We start from the raw sequence: 18,944 nt of genomic DNA on the forward strand, positions 1-18,944 counted from the left end.
CTCCTCTGATTGTAACACATAAGGTCGAAACTGGTTTGCAGTTGAAGGACTGACATCAGCTCATGTCTTTGAGAATATACACAGGTGTTTCAGCACCCAAAATCTTCAGGGAAAGAAACAGGAAAATGATAACTTAACATGAGTTTTTTGTTGTTTTTTTTCTCATCAGGATATCATGAAACACTCCAGACTAAAGAAAAGTGTGTTTGTGGAGAGTCAACAGGGATTTCAGCAATGACGTTAAACGGTCGTCAGTCGAAAAGTTGTGTCATGACTGATTGTTTCTCATAATTAGTCTGCATCTTTTTTTTAAAAAAAGAAAAAAAAAAACATTGAGAGGTGCTGATTTTGAGTGTGTCTCATGACAAAAATGTACAGTAAATTCCAAGAAATATTACCTCTGTTACAAAGATTACAGTACTATCGACAGCAAAAGTCTTCATTTTGAAAGTGAAATGTTTGATAATTATGTTTTCAAAACCATCTGGGCTCGAGCGAGTCAACCCTAGTATTTGTTCAGCACAATATAGGATTTATTAAATATCATAATTCCAGGACAAACATTTACATGCCTGCATGCTTTCTCACCAAAATGGCAGCTATAGGAAAGAATGATGGCTCAGAAATAGAACAAAACAAAACTGTAGGTTTATATAAATGGTGGTATTGTTTGCCTAATAGCTCTACTGCATACACAATACCTCTTAACGTTATATACACATACCTTATCAATCCACTCGGGTTCGATAGAGCGAGTTTTCCTATCAGCATCATCAGACCTTGTATATACAACAATGGTAAAAATGAAACTTGATTGTATCGTCATCTAATTTAGAAAACATGAAAATCAAACATCAGTCTCCTCTTTTGACGAACACGCGGATCATTCACATTTTTTTTCTCTCTTTTCTTCACAGGGTTCATCTCCACGTGTCACTTTTAGCGTCTCAAAATTCAATTTGAAATACAAAACAGAACTTCAGTCGGATTTCTTTTTCCAAGCTTTCTCGCTGGCTGAGATACAGTATAAAAATCTTCAGTGCTGAGAATTTATGAGTTATTACCAACAGTGTACCATGGGTACATTTTTACTGTGCTCAATATATGTGTTTATCCTTCACGCTGGCCAACCGGCTACGTCAAAACCTGCTTTATCAAACTATTTAACGTTGGCCTCTGTGAGAAAAAGACTTCTTATTCTACATTCCGACACAACCTCCTCCAGCATTTGGGTGAACACAGCATTTCCATTGAACTCCTACAAGCAGCTTGACTTCTTCCCTCTACTAACTCAGCCTGGATAAGGGCTCTTGAGAATCTTCATGGGTTTTCTTTTTCTTTCTCTCTTTTTTTCTTTTTTTTTTGTCAGAATTTTTTATTTCCTCCAGCTCCTCGCGGACTTATCAGTACATCACTGTGGTTTTCAGGAACAGTCTCCCATCTGCAACAGAGGACACACACAGGAGCCAAGAATTAGCCAACAGCTAACATCCTGCTGACGCACACGCACCATTCAGGATGTGATTGTTGATGAAATGTAACTTCAAAATGTTGCCCCCTGGTCTTTCAACTATGGATTCAGAAACCGATTTGAGGGCTTAAGTTAGCAAGCGTGACAAACGTGGTTAAACAGCGTTCACAGTCGTATACATTAACACTCGCAACATCATTTAATGATGTTGATGTCAGGGAGAAAGAAAATAAGGCCTAACCAAAATGCTTTTACCTTGGTATTTAAAATCATACACAGTACATCAGTCAGGACGTACAAATATAATTACATTGTTACATGCATATTTTATTACCAACGAAGCACACACTGTAAAAGCAGCTATGATAACCACACTGCAGGCATCAGAACTGTACGCCACATGTGTTTAAGACATCTCTACTGATACGCTTGTTTGAACATAATACTGCACTCATGATGTCGAGCGCTCTCTAAGTGACATTTCCTGCATGGAAATAGTGTTTATTGAAAACGGCAGACATTCCTGTGCTGCGTTATCTCCAGACACCTCCAACCTAACGAGCTTTGTCCATTTCCAGTGAAACACTCTTGTCTGAGTATTCGCCTGAGCGAGCAGTGCTGCTCCGACGCTGAGCTGGTAAAAGCATCTGTTAGGCACAGCTCAGGAGCATGTTTGACGTTTATTACCTTCACAGTTCCTCTGCCGGAGAAAGCTACAGTAATGCCTTTAAGGAAGCACACCTCTCTATGGCAGTGCGCCTAAATAATTCAATGTTAAAGAGAAAAACGCACACAAAGACATTTAGCGGCGCAAGTTGTTGGACATGACACAGGACGTCAGAGACAAAGCTTGACTCCTATTGCACAGAGACGTGGAGCGTAGGTCTAAAGGTGCATTTATCTCCCACAGAGCGTTAGGTTATTTTCTATAGTTAGAAACATTTTTCTTATTTTATTGTTGAGAATTTAGAACCTAAAACCTGCACTGCTTGCATTATCAATATTCCATCAATTACTGCTCTGCCTGTAAGCCTGTGTTTTATGTACTGTCGTGCATGGAGGGTGGAGACAACAAAGGCTTGTTGTGTGTGTGTGTGTGTGTGTGTGTGTGTTTACAGCATGTGTGTGTATGGGGGGGGCTGGGTGACGTACAAACACACAGGCTAATTACCCAGCACTGCCGTAGGTCTCGAAGGCATTGCACTCTGGCTGCCTCTATTCAAGCAACAACCATCGAGTTCTGTGTAAAAGTCATTACAGCATGAATGCGGTGCTACAGACAGACAGCCGAGGAGGGGGCCGGAGAGCGCCAGGAGTGTGGGCCGGGATACACAACTTGATACACACACGCACGCCTTCCAAGAGCAGACGAAGCGTCACACGCTCACCTCGCAGTCTGTCCACCTGCCTGCTAAGCTTCACACTCGGAGCAGTTTGTAGGGGTGTTAATGAAAACAAAGTCCGTTCGATTCTTCGGCGTGAGCCGCTGCGACGCCGCAGCATTTTACAGAACAGAACATTTTAACAGATCGCATCATCATGGAAGACGGGGGATGAGTGCGGGGGTCTGATAAGCAAATCTCACCCATTCAAACATTAGCTCAAACGCTGAAACATCTGCTTCAGGAAAAAAAATTGGTGACGTCCTGACACGCTGCTCCCTGAAAGGCTGTCTCATTAAAATATGTTAAAACTTTAGTATTTTTATATTCAAATCAAGATGAAAAGTTCATTAAAGAGAATAAATATTTCATTAGATGCTAAATAAAACAAAGGGAATTTTTGGCTTCTCTCAGCATAAAATTCCTTTGAAAGATTAATTAATACATGTAAATTATGCAAATTATGCCCATGCAAATATTTTATGAAGACAATTAAGGGATCCATTAATTACAGTCTTTTTTGCTTCAGTGACATTCATTCATTTAATTTTAATTTCACTTTAACTGTTTTGATGTTTAATCTTGCAACAAAGAACTTTATCTCTGTGCACAGGGTCGTGTAAACTTGCCGAACACATCGAGTGGGAAGCGGCAGGGAACCAGAGAAGATACTGGGGGAAGATATTCACATGTGCACCGTTGCCAGGCAGTACTGGCGAGGTACGGTCCCAGTAGCTTGCCTGCCTGTGAAAAGAGCCACGTTCCCTCTTGGACCCGATTCAAAACACTGTAAAAGCAATTAATAAACACAGACTGTGTTAATATCGCAGAATTAGAGAAGTGTGACAAAAGACAAATAGAAATAATTAGTTCTCTAAAATTATGCCCTCATTATTTTTTCCCCCCTCCTCTCTCTCTCTCCATTCGCCTCCCTCAGTTTGGAGTTGAGAATGTACCCACACATTTCTCTCGGCTTTCATGCGAGTGATAGGCTTGTTTTTTCCCCTTCTGCTTGTGTAATTTATCAACATCATTTTTTGCCATTTGAGGTTAATTATACAGTGAGGCTTGCAGAGTGGAGCAGAGGAGACATGGGTGGCAGACAAATGCTCCTCTAATTGAACAAAAACACAAAATGCAGCCTGTTATTCAGTTTCCTCCTTCACTCCACTCTTCAAGGCAATGATCAGAGTGATGGAGAGACTGCAGACATTTGCATGCTCTGTGGCTGCATCAAACTAACGGGGATTAGATTTAAAAAAAGGAAAAAATTCTGTTTCATTTCAACCCAGACTATACATTTTAGCAGGACAATGGCTGCTGTCGCTGTCAGTGCGAAGCTCGAACACATTCAATTTGATGCAATTACACGACAAAAGGGTCAGCTCTTCATATGAGTGTAAAGAAATTTAAGTGGCTAAATATACTAATTTGGTATGAAATAGGGTGCTATAATTATGCTGTATCTGGAAGTTATCTTTGTATTTAAATGATGACATATGGATTTCCTTTTTTTGGACATCAAACTGTTTCAGATCCCCGCAGTGACTGAATGACATTTAATTAAGGAGCAGTCATCATTTCTCTTAGTACGTTTTCTTTCTTTTTGCCCTTTCACAAAATATCAGTTCAAGTAGACTAATCAAACATTAAAGAGTTAAAGGGACCCAACTTATTCTTGCATACAAAGATGAATATTTTCCACTTTTCACAGCAAATTACACGGAGCATTTTCCCGGATAAATTGGGACCTCTCCCACTGATAAGGGCGGTTCTGAGCAGACACAGCCGAGGCGCATTAAAGGAAGACGTTCGAGTAATAATGAGGATATTCAACCTCTGCAAGGTGTCTTGTATCTGGGTAAACACAGATAGCAGACAGTCTACAGAGGTTATCGCTGGAGCGCCCTTCCCCAAACACATACTGCACCCCCAAGGCTAACAAACAAACAAACCATTAAAAATGTACAAGGCTTATTCATAAAATGGATTGATTTGCCCCGTTTATTACTATCAAAGGGGGGATTCCACTGCTTTTTGTGGTTTTATGACTCATTAATGCTTCCTGAGCTGTAAACAAACCGCTTCTTTCATTCCGTCTTCACGACCTTCTTGCTAAGTTGTTTCACTATTTACAATAGAATCCTGTGTTGTACTGCTCCGGCAAAGATCTGTGTCTGAAAAGCATGGCGGCCACTAAAAGTCAAGTAAAAGAACAATATTATTTCTGCAGAAAACCAATGATCTTGACCTAGTGCTGTGGCCCAGATGGTGAGCTGTATGCCTGAACAGCAGGCAGAGGAACACTAATGTTCATAAACTGAAGCAGTGTGTGTGTGAGGGAGAGAGAGAGAGGAAGCGGGTGGGGGGTTGTGTGGAGGGGAGGTGGGGCGGGGTGGGGGGGGCAGCAGAGAGAAAGAGAGCAAGAGTGAGAGCCAGAGAAAGAGAGAGAGATTTATTGTCTCATCTGAGCCCCTGTACCTTGTATTGTCCTTTCAGCATCTGTTCTTCCACTGCTGCGGTCACTCTCCATCTCAGGGGTCAGAGAGTCTGAGAGAAGAGAGGGATCACCGCCGTTAAACATCCCTGACATCCACCTATCACAATGCCAGTTTCACAACATCGTTCATTCAAAACAAGAGGCTGAGCCTTCGAGGTGTATCTCCCCTGCACGTCAGCGAACGGGAAAATATTGGATCATCTGTGCTTCTCTTGTGATTGTCAGGAGAAAATAAAGATACTCAAATCCTTGATTTAACACTCTGGAATTATCATCCATTAAAAGTGTGACCCTGGAACATTCGCTTGAATAAAGATGTGTCGGTGGTTAAGCACACTGAAGTGTCAAAGGTAAAATTGTACTGGTAGCAAATATGAACAGTTCTGCTGTAAACGGTCTGAACGCTCGTGCTGTTGGTGGCAGACTCCACCAGTGAACTGATGATGAAACAATCACTACAAACGCACACTGAACGGATTTCATGTCGAACAAAGATCTGCATTACTCACTGACATATTAAAATGACATTTTCTGACACACTGGCTGGTTTAAACTCTGACAGTAAATCATGTTTTATGAGCCCATCATGTTTTGTATGCAACACCTAAACTCTGCAACCCAGTAGCTCCTGTCAGATAAAACTAATGAACGATAACTGGATTTAAGTTGAGTACGTGAATGTAGTTACTTTGTGCCTCTCCCACTCATTGAGACGTCCTGTAAATATGGATTACATGATTTAACTCCGGATGAGACATTTTGATGTTTTGATGTGTGAACAGTGGCAGTGATTAATCTGCAACTGTTTTGATCACTTGAGTCATATTTTCATCAAACATTCCAGTCACTCTCCTGCTCCTGCAGCCCGAGTGGACGGGGTGTAAAATCTCACAGGATATCATGAAAACAGAAAGCCTGCTGAGACGCTGCACTTCAGGTAAGACACAGCTCTAAATGTAATGCTCATAATAACATTTGACAACATTTTAAAATCATATCTAACACTCCGGATTGGCACACTTGCTTTTTGCCCCTCATTTGTCCCACTAGAAAGCTCACTAAACATCTGGAAGTGTCGCAAGTGAAGTGTGCGGTGACAGTGTCTCACTGTGAGTGCCTGACCGTTGAGTGAGCGCATGCTGTCAGAGGGCGACGGCTGCTTCAGAGTCTGCTCAACCTGCTCTCTCCTCTTGGATTCGTACTCCAGGGCTTCTTGGAGTTTCCTCTTGGCTTTCTTCTCCTTCTTCAGACGCTTCTGAATGATTGCTAAGACGGGGAAAGACCACAGTGACGCTAAATGAGCTATAGGGCAAATTAGTGGAGCCTTATTTTAGACTGATATCTGATTATTGAGATAATAACCTCATTTCAAAATCTAGCATACTGTAATGGAAAACGGGAAATCAATTAAACCTAAATATTTTATAATATATTAAGATCTTCCTTAATAAAAGAAAATACTGACTGTGACTTAACAAACTGCTAGAGGGAATTAAAGCAAATTGAAAAATTTATTGGAATATTTTTCATAAATTTCTCTCATTAAACATAAACGACACAGTTAGCATATGAAGCTGATGCATTTAACATGAGGCCGAGAGTGAATTTCTCTAAGTTAATGTGTATTACCAATTATGTTAACTGACAAAGAGCGGGAAAATCAGTGCTAAGCAGATCACTGTATGTGCAACCAAAGAAGCACAGCCGCTCACGTCAGTGGTTCAATAAGAAACACGCATGCATGTACAATGCAGCAGCTAACATGCCTGCATGAGCCCAGGCCTGTGAAGTCTGAATCATTGAGGAAATACACACATTTACGCGCGCATGCAAACACACACGCGCGGGGCTGACAGGGAGGATTCAGTGCCAGGTAGTCGTCAGGCAGTACCTCTGTTCTTCTGCTCCATGGCGAGCTGCTTCTCCAGAGTCTCCCTGAGCTCCCTCTCTCTGAACAGCTCCATCTTCAACTCTGTCTTCTCCAGCTGCACCTGCTTCTCCTGAGCCCGCGCGTTGTCAATCGCCACTTTGAGCAGGCCCTGCACGCATGCACACACACACACATGCAGATATACAGAAGAAAGGGTGAGCGGGGAGCAGAGAAAGAGAGAGTGATGTGGGCTATTTAAGAGCTTCAAGATGAAGTGACAGCAAACCACAGTGAAAGTATGTCACAGCAGCTCTTTGTGCTGCCCACAGTAGTGAAGCAGAACACAGGGCCAAAAGCTGACTGCTGCTACATGATTCCTTTCAGGCGTATTACCCCCTTTGCGGGTTCTTTTATCTGTGAAGATGTCATTTTAGCTGCTCCACGGCTCCCACAAGATCTACAATCTTGAGCACAGATCCGGCAGATTTTTTTGTGATAATCATTTGTTTTTATTAATGAATAACGATGTGGCTGCTGGGTATGTCTGACCCCTTTTGGTCGAAGCTGTGAAATACAAGCAGAGATAGACGTCAGAGCGATCTGGACCGAACCAGAGAGACGGCTGAAGGAGGAAACACTGCTCACCACTGTCACACTAAAAGATGGAGCTCAAAGCTCCAGTCTACTAAGTAGATGGTAAAAGCTTTATAGGCGAGGTCAGCGTCTTTACTCTGCAGAGTTTCTTTCTATCCCTGTCTTACATCATCCCATTTAACTGCACAGCTGAATTGTAACTGGACTGATATAAATACACAGAATTAGTCGCTGTAGCCCATTTCAAGCTCCTCACTGCACGGCACGAATGAATAATATGAATGACAAGCATCTCATCATGTATCAATTACATTACTGCCATTCCAAATACACTCCTGACAGTCCTGAAACAAAAGACACCGCAGCCTCACGTGGAAACAGTACAGCACCGCGGCCATTTTCCTCACAATTATTCCCCATCCACACGCAATTATATCAAATGCACTGGGCTATATCTTACTAATTGTTGATTCTTCTGACCCCAATTTATTCTAAGTTGCTTTATCTTAATTTTCTGCTTGGTTTCATTTTGTTGATTTGTATATAAATATTCAAGGCGAAGATCATTATCAAAGATGACTTAGTGGAGTGTTGGGAGCTTGCGACGGGTTTACTTGTGGCTTTCTAATTACCACACAGAGCCAAAGGAGAGGCAGGACTCTGATGCCAGCGGTACAAGTGCAATGAGAAGGGCAGCAGTGTGCACACATCATTACACTCAGACAGAAGGCAAATACATTCATCTTTCTGACTGAGGGTGTTTGAGCTGAGGCCTAAATGGCACGCTGAGTGGATGGGTAATGTTAAGGTATGCAGATTTACAGATGGGTGTATCTGTGGTCCTAATGTTCACCTTAACTCCGTTAACTTTTTCTGATTTAGCCCTCAATCATTGATGAGGAAATGACCCCTATGAGCGTTTTCAGGGAACCCACAATGGTTTGCTTAAGTTGAAGAGACTTATACTATTTGGCTGAGTTTGACCAAAATTTGTCTTGCTAGCTATTTCTGGAGCTTTCAAACGAATCTCGCTGTCTTTGACAGCAGATGGAGTTTGCTCAATTGTGAAAGACAGCAGCAGTTGTGGAACAAGCTAGTCGTGGACTCTGAGTTAAGACATTTTGTTAAAGCACTATTTCCAAAGTCTAGAATGAACTTTCACGTCCTTCTTGGGAGCCGTTTGGAAAAGACTGCAAGTCGTACTTACGTTAATTTTAAGTTTGTCTTCATGGTTCATCAGCAATGTCGTCTGTGGATGAGGTGATGTACACAAGTCTCTACCGTCAAAGTCAAATACTCTGTTGGCCAAATTCCTTATTGTGAGAGAGTCACACTACTTCCTGCTGATGGTTAACATGTTTAACGCTGTTTGAACAAAAGTCCAAAACTGTCATTTTGCTGGAAAAGCCAGTGACGAGCGAAATCGACAATATATTTTTACTGTCCGCCACAACCTACAGAACTTAACAATGTTCCACCGTGGCGCCCTCAGGTGGTGATTGAAACAAAGACACCCAGGCTGCACTGAGTCGTTAGTTGAGAGGTTAAAGGTACAGAGCAGAGATCCTTTACTCTATGAACCATCAGAGGATGCTGAACACTGTGTTTTTAAGCATGCTGTATTAACTCTGTCAGCAGACAATACCTGTATGTTGGTGAGGAGAGTCTCTATTGACGAGAGGCCATCTGGGAAGAGAAATGGTGAGGGGAAGCCAGGGGGCAGAGCCTGCCCAGCCAATGACAACCTCTCGTAGCTATCTCTTGCTGTTGGGGTGCACATCGAGTTGTCTTCTGCAAAGAAAAATGATAACACTGAAAATTGATTAAATCATTCATAGAATACTATTTGTGAAACTTACAGAACACACTAAGTGGTAGAATGTATAAGTGGTTTTTGGCGATGTTGACACATATTGATCGTGACTTGAATTGACCAGCAGCAATGACCGGGTCTGTATTGATCTCCAGCAGCCAATCCCTGCGCTCCCCTCGTCGCAGAAATTTAGTGGACCGGCCAGTCCCTTGGAGATTCCATTGTATTGCTTCTTCCCAAGGCCCGTGTGTGTGTGTGTGTGTGTGTGTGTGTGTGTGTGGGGGGGGGGGGGGGGGGGGGGGGGGGGGGGGGGTTTAAACAATATCAACCAGGACATAAATCCAGCTTCCCCATTTAAGAGATGTCATGTGGACTCCAAAATCAGGAGCAGGCCTACAGTTCGACCCCAGAGGCTCGGGCTTCCTTTGTGTATGCACGCACGGGCGCCTGTCAAACCTAAGATGACATCATCCTCCATTCATCACCGGCAGAGGGGTAGGGCCCTGCCATCTGCTGTCCAGCCTCTCCACCGGGCCTCAGAGGAGCAGAGGAGGGGAGGGAGAGAAGGCAGGAGGCAAACCGGCAGACACAGATACAGCCCGGTCAAACTAGAACAGTATGTCAGACGCTGCCGTTTGTTGCCCCATCAGATCTGACACATGTTTTTGTCCAGTGAGCTTTTATGAAGCCAACAATTTGTAAGTGCTACCATCTTGCAGAGAGAGAGTTTATTAAACGCATCCAGTCTAAAAAGGTCTCCACAGGAAGTCTGCACCATCAGCTCTTTAATTGTTAATTTAATGAAAGGGGGGAAAAACTTTTATTTGTAATGTGGAACCCTGGCTGTGTTGGGCACAGCACCTCTCTGCTCTCATCCAGTATTCATATCTGTTTATGTGGCAGGCTGAATCTTGTACAAACAGCGAGTGGAGCTGAACAGCCCTGCCTCTCCCTCCCATCAATATTCACCAACGCCAGCCAAGTGCTGGGAACAGCTGGTCTTACATTAATTAGTTTAAAGTATTTATTTCACCCATCCTCAGAGCAGATTGAGCAAAAACATTGGAGATTATTTCAAGCATCTGCAAATGCCCTGGAAACATCTCCGCGCCAAAAGTCGAGTGTTAGGATTCACAGTTTAGGTTTGTAATTTGAAGAACGATTTCTCTTTTTTTCTGAGTGGGGAAGATGGTGAAGTATGCACCGCTGGTCCGTGGAGAGAGTAAACAACCTTTCTCCTTTTTCAGATGGAGTTCACTCCTGTTGATTAATTAGAATGGATGGTTGCCTAATGGATTAAAATTTGTTTATAATTTGACTTCATAAAAATAATGAATTGCCTACTTTTAAGAAGCCACTCCTGTGGTAATTTGTTTTGTTTGGTGCAGTCCTGTCTGCGTTTTGAGGTGGGCGTCTGGGTGGAGATAGAAAATGCACTCTCCTTATACAGTGGCACAACATGAAAGTCCCATTTTATCTCAATAAAATAACTAATCAAAGATCAAAAGCATTACAGTTGGCTCCAGCTCAGGTTGATATAGATGTATTGCATGCATTATATGCTTGCATCACCCACCTCCAATAAAATCACCATAACAACTAGAGACGTTAGTAGACCTCGGGGAAAGGTCTGCTGTTGTAGCTTTGTAATTGATTTGTACTGTAGGCACTTTGTCCCTTATTTAGTGTTGGCATTAATCATAAATCATTGCTTTAACAAACTCCGGCTTCCCACTCAGCAGGCCTCCCCTCCAACACAATGTTGGATCACACAGAATATTTGATGGCTTTGTTGCAGGGGAAACAACCTGTCATGCTCTGGGAAAAGCAAACAGCGTGTTTTGTTCGACAGACTCCTACTACCGTACAGCAGCCCTTGTCAGTTAACATTTCCACCAGGAGCTGTGCATAAATACAGGCGTTTTCAAAGCAACGAAAGGGAAGCTAATAAGTGACTAATTTAATCAATATAATCAAAACTGGCTTAATGAAACTCAAATGTAAATTCGAATGGAACATGATCTAGATCTGTGGTTTCTGTGCTTCTAATGTTATTGCCCCCCCCCCCCCCCACCACCACCACCAAATCCCCCCTCTCTTTTTCTCTGTTCCTGGCTGCAAATGCTGGCATGTGTTTGCATGTTTATTTCTCACCATCGCTCCAGAATCATTGACTTCAACTTAATTACAGCGACAGGCGTTGGAGTGATGGGGGCCGGTGGAATGGAGTACTCTGTTTCCAGGTGATATTTCTCCACTAGCAAGGCTGCCAACAGCAGCTGTGACAGCCTCTTGTGCTTACCGTACGGTAAAGGTACAGTTAAGGCCCCCCCCCCCCCCCCCCCCCCGACTATGAAATACTGTGTGGAAAAACACTCGCAGGTCACCCCTGTCACAAATAACATTTCATGCACAACTGTTTCGGCGGATAATAGGAGCCACAAATAAAAATGGGACGCTGTAAATACAATGCATTCTGAATGAAATGCCATAATTTAAAACAACACCCCCTCCTCTCCGTCCTCCTCCTCCACCCTGCTCTCAATAGCTGCAGAGGGAGTCCTTGACAGTGTGCTAGCAATGATGAATCACCTATCCAGTTAATTTTCTCACTCCTCATGTGTTGTGCTGCTAAAACAGGGGCCCAGGAATTGACTTGACAAACTATGAATGTAAAAAATATCACTTGGAGGGATCTGGGCTTATCTCCAATTTACATGTTATTAGATTTGTGTTGCAAGCGGCACTTGGACCTTGCAAAGCTGAGGCAAAAAAAGATGGGGCACATGATAACCAGAGATAAAACATGTCTAAAACCCACTTGAAAGCCTTTGAAATATTTGATGGAAAGTCGCAGGGAGCAGAGAGAAGCAGAGGAAACTGGCCTGATTTAAAATGTGACAGACACACATTGCAATCTGTGGTAAATCTAGAAGAAACCTTGGGAAATTTAGCTGCAATCTCTGGATAAATAGCTGTAATTGACCTTGGGAGTTGAAAATGTGCCATATGTTTCTGGTTCCTGTGTTTGAAACTGGGTCCCTCAGGACATTTCAGCTGAGTCCTCACACGAAGGCAGTGTGAGCAGGAGGAGAGGAAGATACATAAGACACACAAAGAGAGAGAGAAAGAGGACGAGAAGGATGCCAGGAACGAGAGATAGATGGTTGAAGACAGAAGATGGATGGATGGATAGATAGATGAGGCAGAATCTGAGGAAGAGGAGGCTGGAATAGAATGGGTGTGCAGAGAGTGAAAGACTGACAGAGGGGAAGAGGGATAGGGGAGAGAGGGGGAAAGAGAGAGGGAGAGCAGAGGTACATTTGGCTGGCCAGTCAGTGTGATATATTGACAGGTGAAGCCTTTGTCCTTGCAAACCTGTGTTCCTCCCAGCAGGAGAAGTGAATGCTAAACCTGGAGGTTGTCAGCACAGCCAACACAAAGCAAGGCACAGCTTTTCACTGCACAATTACATTTGATTTGACCTGCCAGGGCTGCGGAGAAACCAGCCTCCTTCAAATGGAGTAGTTATGACCTCTCGGACAGCCATTAGCAGCTAACACAGCATTATTCTACCTGCACTTAAAGCGCTGGATTTGGAAAATCTTGTCAAGGGAAATATCTGTCTTCTGCTACACATGCAGTGATGCAGAGCTGGGCAAAAAAAAAAAAAAGTGGTCGCATGCAATTTGAGCACTTTAAAAAAACATGAGCCTGAGCTTATCTTGCAAATGATTTCTACACTCTGGAGGCTCTTTCAGATAAAAATAAATTCAGCTTTAACTGCATGATAGTTTTAAACAGGTACAACCCCGATTCCAAAGTTGGTACACTGCATGAAACGTAAAAACAAACACAATGCAAACATTCACTTTACAATCCATATTCAGTTGAATACAGTACAAAGATACTTTTTAAGATAACTTTATTGATATTTGTAAATGAGCTCATGTTGTAATACCCTGTCTACAATCATGTGTTCACAAAGTCGTGAACCTCTCTCCATCATTTCTTGCTTTCAGACCCAATCATGATACTCTCACCTGTTACCAATCAACCTGTTTACCTGTGGAATGTTCCAAACAGGTGTTTTTGGAACATTCCACATCTTTCTCAGTCTTTAGTTGCTCCTGTCCAAACTTGTTTGAAACATGTTGCTGAATAAGCATCTATTTACATAAATCGGTGAAGCTCATGAGGTGAAACATTAAATGTATTGTCTTTGTACTGCTTTTAATTGAATATATGTCAAAAATCACATTCTGTTGATGTTTCTTGTTTTCAAATTTTTATTCCTGCACACTTGCAGAGTGTACTGCACACGAGCAGATTTCAAATTGTTAACAAAGGCTGAAATTCATTTATTCACAGCATCTGTGCAAAAAAATTACACATAAGTACATAATCCAACTACTGGAGGGTTAAAATGACTTGCAGGCTCACTTTTCTTAAGCAAGTAAGAGCCTGCAGGACATACTGTGATGATCCATACAAGACAAATTCCTTTAGAATGACTATCACCTGCATATGTTGAGCACGTGTGCCTGATGTACAGTGTACATTGAGAAGAAAGAGAAAAGACACGCGTGCAGATGCATGCAAACAAAAAACCCTCAAACACATACACATTCATTAGGCACACACACACGACACACACACGCTAATGTGCCCTCATCACATTTAAGCTAATTTCCTTTTCATCACGGAGAGAGGAAAATGAGTGTTTGCCCCATCCCTGCTGGGGGACAAAGTCAAGAGCCCTGGTCGGTTTGGGCTAGATTAACAGGTAACATTTGGCTCCCACTCTCTTATCACAGCATGAAAATCAAACCGCGTGTTTTCCTCTATCGCTCTCTCTTTCTCCCCTCCCTAATGTTCCCTTCACTTAGAGATGAAATCGCTTGCTGCACAAACCCATTTGGAGAGAGGAGAGAAGGTGAGCGGGATAATCAGGCTGGCCACTGGGCCGTGTTTCCTAAATGCTCTCCAAAACATTACTGTGCACAGGCATAAAATTAGCGCCGGGACCTTAAAATGTTGACATTTAGCATGACTTTTTGGAGAGTGACACCCTCATATTTTCTTGTAGGATATCATTAAATTTCAACTGCCCTATGGCTGTGCCTTTCCATTAATAACCAATTCAGTGTGTCACTTCTCCCTCTCTCTCCCTCTCTCTCTTGCCACCTTTTTAAAGTAATGAGTCCATTGCTTTGCCTTAATAAATTGAATCGTATTCTCAAGGCCATATGACGATAGAGCCACAGATGGACAGGCTGCATGGAGGAAATAACCATAAATCCTTTACTGTCAGAGAGGCGGTCTGAGATGACAAAAGAAGACAATCGTGATGCTCAATTGGGATCACACCAAGATCACAAAAGACAGAGTGAAAGGTTGATTCTCTCCGTTAAAACCGTCTTTTCCCGGCGTGGATAAAGAATATTTTTTATTGCTTTCATTGCTGAGAAAACACCCCGCTTCTGATTAAATTTAAGAATCTAATCATGCATGAAGATTAGAATACTGACAGCTGATCGTCCATAATGTGCTGCAGTGTACATTCTGCGTAACACTACCACTGCAGAGACAATTATGAAGTACAAATGGTGCTTTTGGAGCATTACAATATTATGGCATAAACACTTAAAATCGATTTCATGATTTGTTTAACTGTTAGCTGCATAAAGAGGGAGAGAAAAAACAGCAAGAGAGAGAGAGAGAGAGAGAGGGAGGGGAAGAGAAATGGAAACAGTGAGAGCAAGAGGCAAGGGAGCAGAATCCGTGTTGACTTCCATTCAGGAGGAAGATATCTTGTCTTTTTATGCGGCCCATGTCATATTTATTGCATAAAGGTCAGAGTGTTCATTTGTTCAAAGTCAGCGTTTTCCCTCTCTCCTCTCCTCCATGTAATAAATGCAGGGGCTATGTCATTATCGGACCTCTGAGGATTACAGGCTTGGCTGACTGTGATGACTGCATAAAAGCATACAGGACTTTTGTTTCTGCCAGCGCACACCTTCAAATGAGCTCTTAAAGCGAACAGCAGCGGAGACAAAATGGCATTTTGTAGAGGGACGGTTCCCAGTCAGAGCGGTCGACACAGGACGGGGCAAGGTGATTAAAGGTCAGAGAGCACGGCGCTAAATCCACGACCTTCGGTTTTAGTCAAAGCAGGAGGGTAAGGCTCGGGTTGGAGGAGCAAAAATAAACTTGTGGCTCAGAAAAGAAAATGACGGCCAGGCAGACGGGAATAGATTTCTGTAATTCACCTATTGACCACGAGCACAAACTGTCGAGAAGGTAATACTGGAAGAAGGACATTACACTGAGGCACTTTGAAGGTGTTTAGATTGTCTTTGCATATTGACCTCCGCTGACCGGGTCCTTTTATTGACAGACGAATCCCAGAGATTAAATTGGCCTAAACTATTGATCGGGTATTTTGCCTGAATCATTCCCATTTCAGAGGGGGATCATTTGTACTGTATACCCCACTAATCTCTCTGACCCACTAATCATCAAGCCATTTATTGCTCCCTCTTTGTTTAGTTCTCCTTTGTTTAGCATTTATTAATTCATTAGAGCAACTTCTCATGCAGCTTAACTTAGACAGTGACTGGGGAGTCCTGTTTCTACCCGATAGCAATGTGCATTCCAGTAAAATATGCCACCGAATATGCACCCAACATCACAATACACATGCCAATTACATATTGATAATTAAGCATTCAAACAAACAAACAGAGAGGAAATCCCCCGTAATCACCAGGTTTTAATGGAACAAGTATTAGCTTGGTGTGGTTGGCCAGATAGCCTGCTGCTAGATCAGAGCTTTGCTGGGTTTGGGAGTGGAGGGGGGGGGGCTGGGGGGAGGGCAGGGAGACACATTGGTGTCATTGCCTGGCATTGAAATCCTACAGGGAGAGACGATGCCGTTCTGTTGCTGCTGAACGAGCGCCGACGATGGCTGGCGCTAATCCAGACTGGATATACTGAGCTGCTTTTAAATGAAGATGAAAGAACAAAAGAGGAAATGGGAAATGTAAACTTTAAAAGGCCTGGCTTAGGAGCACTTGCTCTATGGCTGCGTGCTGTAGAAGCTCAAAAATGGATGCAAATCCATTAGTAGTCCTGGTTTCACAGTTATAAAAATACTTAAGGGGTTTTAATAGGAGCAACGTGTTAAACGTGTGGAAATCTGTTTTGATAACATTATTCATAACACTGGCTTTGCGCTGTTTGAATTAATAACACTTCATTTACAGACGGAAGAAAGCTGGCATGGTATTTCCAGTTAAAGAGATTAATTTTTAAACACCTAATTGACAGGCTGGGGTTAGGCAGGATAAGCAACAGACTATAAGGCTGCAGCTGCAAAGTCAAGGTGACTGGAATACTCAGAGAAAGGCTTTCAAAAAGCAGAATAGAGAGCAGAGAGGGAGGGAGTGAAGAGAATTAGTCCTCAAGCACTTTTCCCTCCGCCCACTATTCTTCCTCTCTTTATTAGGAATGATTTACTTTCTCAGTGAAAGGATATAAAAGCTCAAGTATAGCGGCGTAATTATCGCAGAGTGAAAATTTAAAGGTTTGACTCACAATGTCCTCAAGTCAGCGAGTAGACTGCCAGACGATAAGACTGACTGTGTTCAACACTCGGCGTCCAATTGGTTGTGTTTTATGGGCTTTGCCAAGGAAGAGCACACAAACAGCACTCGGCTCTGCAAGTCTGTAAACATGATGGACTATGGCAAACTACTAGGGCTGGTGTTTACCTTGGCAGAGCCTGGCCCTGGCATGTTGGTAGCATCACTTAATTACTGTTTACATGTACAAACTAAATTATACAAACAACCCCACAGAATGTCTCCAAAAGTACAGAAATACATATTCAGGGTCAACCTTATCTGTCTGCAACAGTTGCCACTGCGAAGAAATGAATCGCTTTGAATCACAAATTTTCTGCATTGTACATAATCTTCATAATTATTTAACGCTGTTGTCCAAGGGCATTTGTGTAAAATATGTTGCCGTAATCTGCATAATAGCAGATGCTCAGATATGTAAAACGCACCTTGTGCTCCCAGAGAGGAAGAGGGAAAAAAAAAAAAGGTTATTGTTCAAAACAGTTTTATCAGGAACGAGGACTGTGATCATTAATGTCTCCAGTCAAGACCGAGAGATGATTGCTTTGATTACAGACCAGCTTTCCTGACAGTCCAGAGCAGCATATATAGTTGAGCACTGGTGCCTACTGTGCATCTCTGGTATGGCTGAGTAAAGCACTTGTTCATTTGCAGTGAAGGGTAACATGAAACAGGCCTCAGCCTTCTGATGGACAGGGAGATTTCACCTTCGCCAGTGAATGATAATGCATTATTAAATTTGCCTCTCTGCTCACTAGATACACTTAGCTGACCACAGCATATTTATCTCCCCATCCGAGGCTCACGTCTTGGCAGGAGAAAGCATTCTGTCACTTTTGAGGCATTTCAAAGATTAAAAAGAACCTCTCTCTTTTCAACGTCCCTAAAAGCATTCCCCCTTTTCAGTGAAATGTGATTAGCAGGAGATGGTGTCACGCAATGGAACATTCATGAGGGGGAGAACAAATATCCAAATGAACTCCCATGTCCTCGAGGAATAGCCCCTCTCTGCACCATCAGCAATCTCTCTCACATGGGCTGGGGAAATTTGATTGATCCTCTATTGAATTATTTTTTTGCACTCTTTCATTTCAACAGGACGCACTGACAAGTTGTTTGATCATAAAGCATTATTGTCTGCCAAGTCACATTTCAGGGTTGTGATGGCTAATGATCTTGCCTCCTGACTTAGGGAAAGTCAGGTAGTCAGCATGTGTTTGAAGCTTGCAACGCCAAGGACATCGGGAGGACTGAACAAAACACTATGCATTAAAGTCAGAAAGATGAAGAGAAGGAGCTTACACTGAACATATCCAACTTTTAATGATACTGTACGGATACCATCAATGTCAGTGAAATATTTACACCGCAGTAAGCGCACAAAACTGACGCCCAAACTTTTGCCTGGCCCAAAGTCCCCAAACTTCCCTTTTATCATTGCAAACGCTTATGCAAAGAAGCAACAGAACAGTGACTACAAAGGCTGGAAATCACTTTTTTGTCTTTTTCATCTTTTTCAAACTGTAATCCCCTCTCCACATGAGCCCATCAGCGTCCACAGGTCCTTGCCCAAAGCAGCTGTATGTAATAGACTGTGACACCGGTACCTGCTCCACTTCATCATTCAGACAGTAAACTGGGACTGCAGACGGTGCACAGTGCACCAGC

At 42.7% G+C, this 18,944-nt stretch overlaps 1 protein-coding gene across 2 annotated transcripts in view; it reads right to left on the bottom strand.

Moving 5' to 3' along the window:
* Positions 1-1,346: 1,346 nt before the first annotated feature.
* Positions 1,347-18,944, bottom strand: part of dachd (dachshund d) — an 88,850-nt gene continuing 71,252 nt past the window's right edge. For both annotated transcript variants that reach the window (XM_070976025.1, XM_070976024.1), the window contains exons 7-11: positions 9,463-9,608; positions 7,245-7,392; positions 6,476-6,619; positions 5,335-5,403; positions 1,347-1,441 (exon numbers count right to left, since the gene is read on the bottom strand). In XM_070976025.1, the coding sequence (XP_070832126.1) occupies positions 1,404-1,441; positions 5,335-5,403; positions 6,476-6,619; positions 7,245-7,392; positions 9,463-9,608 (545 nt within the window). In that variant the 3' untranslated portion in view covers positions 1,347-1,403. The remainder of the gene's footprint in view (positions 1,442-5,334; positions 5,404-6,475; positions 6,620-7,244; positions 7,393-9,462; positions 9,609-18,944) is intronic.

Source organism: Chaetodon trifascialis, chromosome 12, assembly GCF_039877785.1.
Source record: "Chaetodon trifascialis isolate fChaTrf1 chromosome 12, fChaTrf1.hap1, whole genome shotgun sequence".
NCBI classification, from domain to species: Eukaryota; Metazoa; Chordata; class Actinopteri; order Chaetodontiformes; family Chaetodontidae; genus Chaetodon; species Chaetodon trifascialis.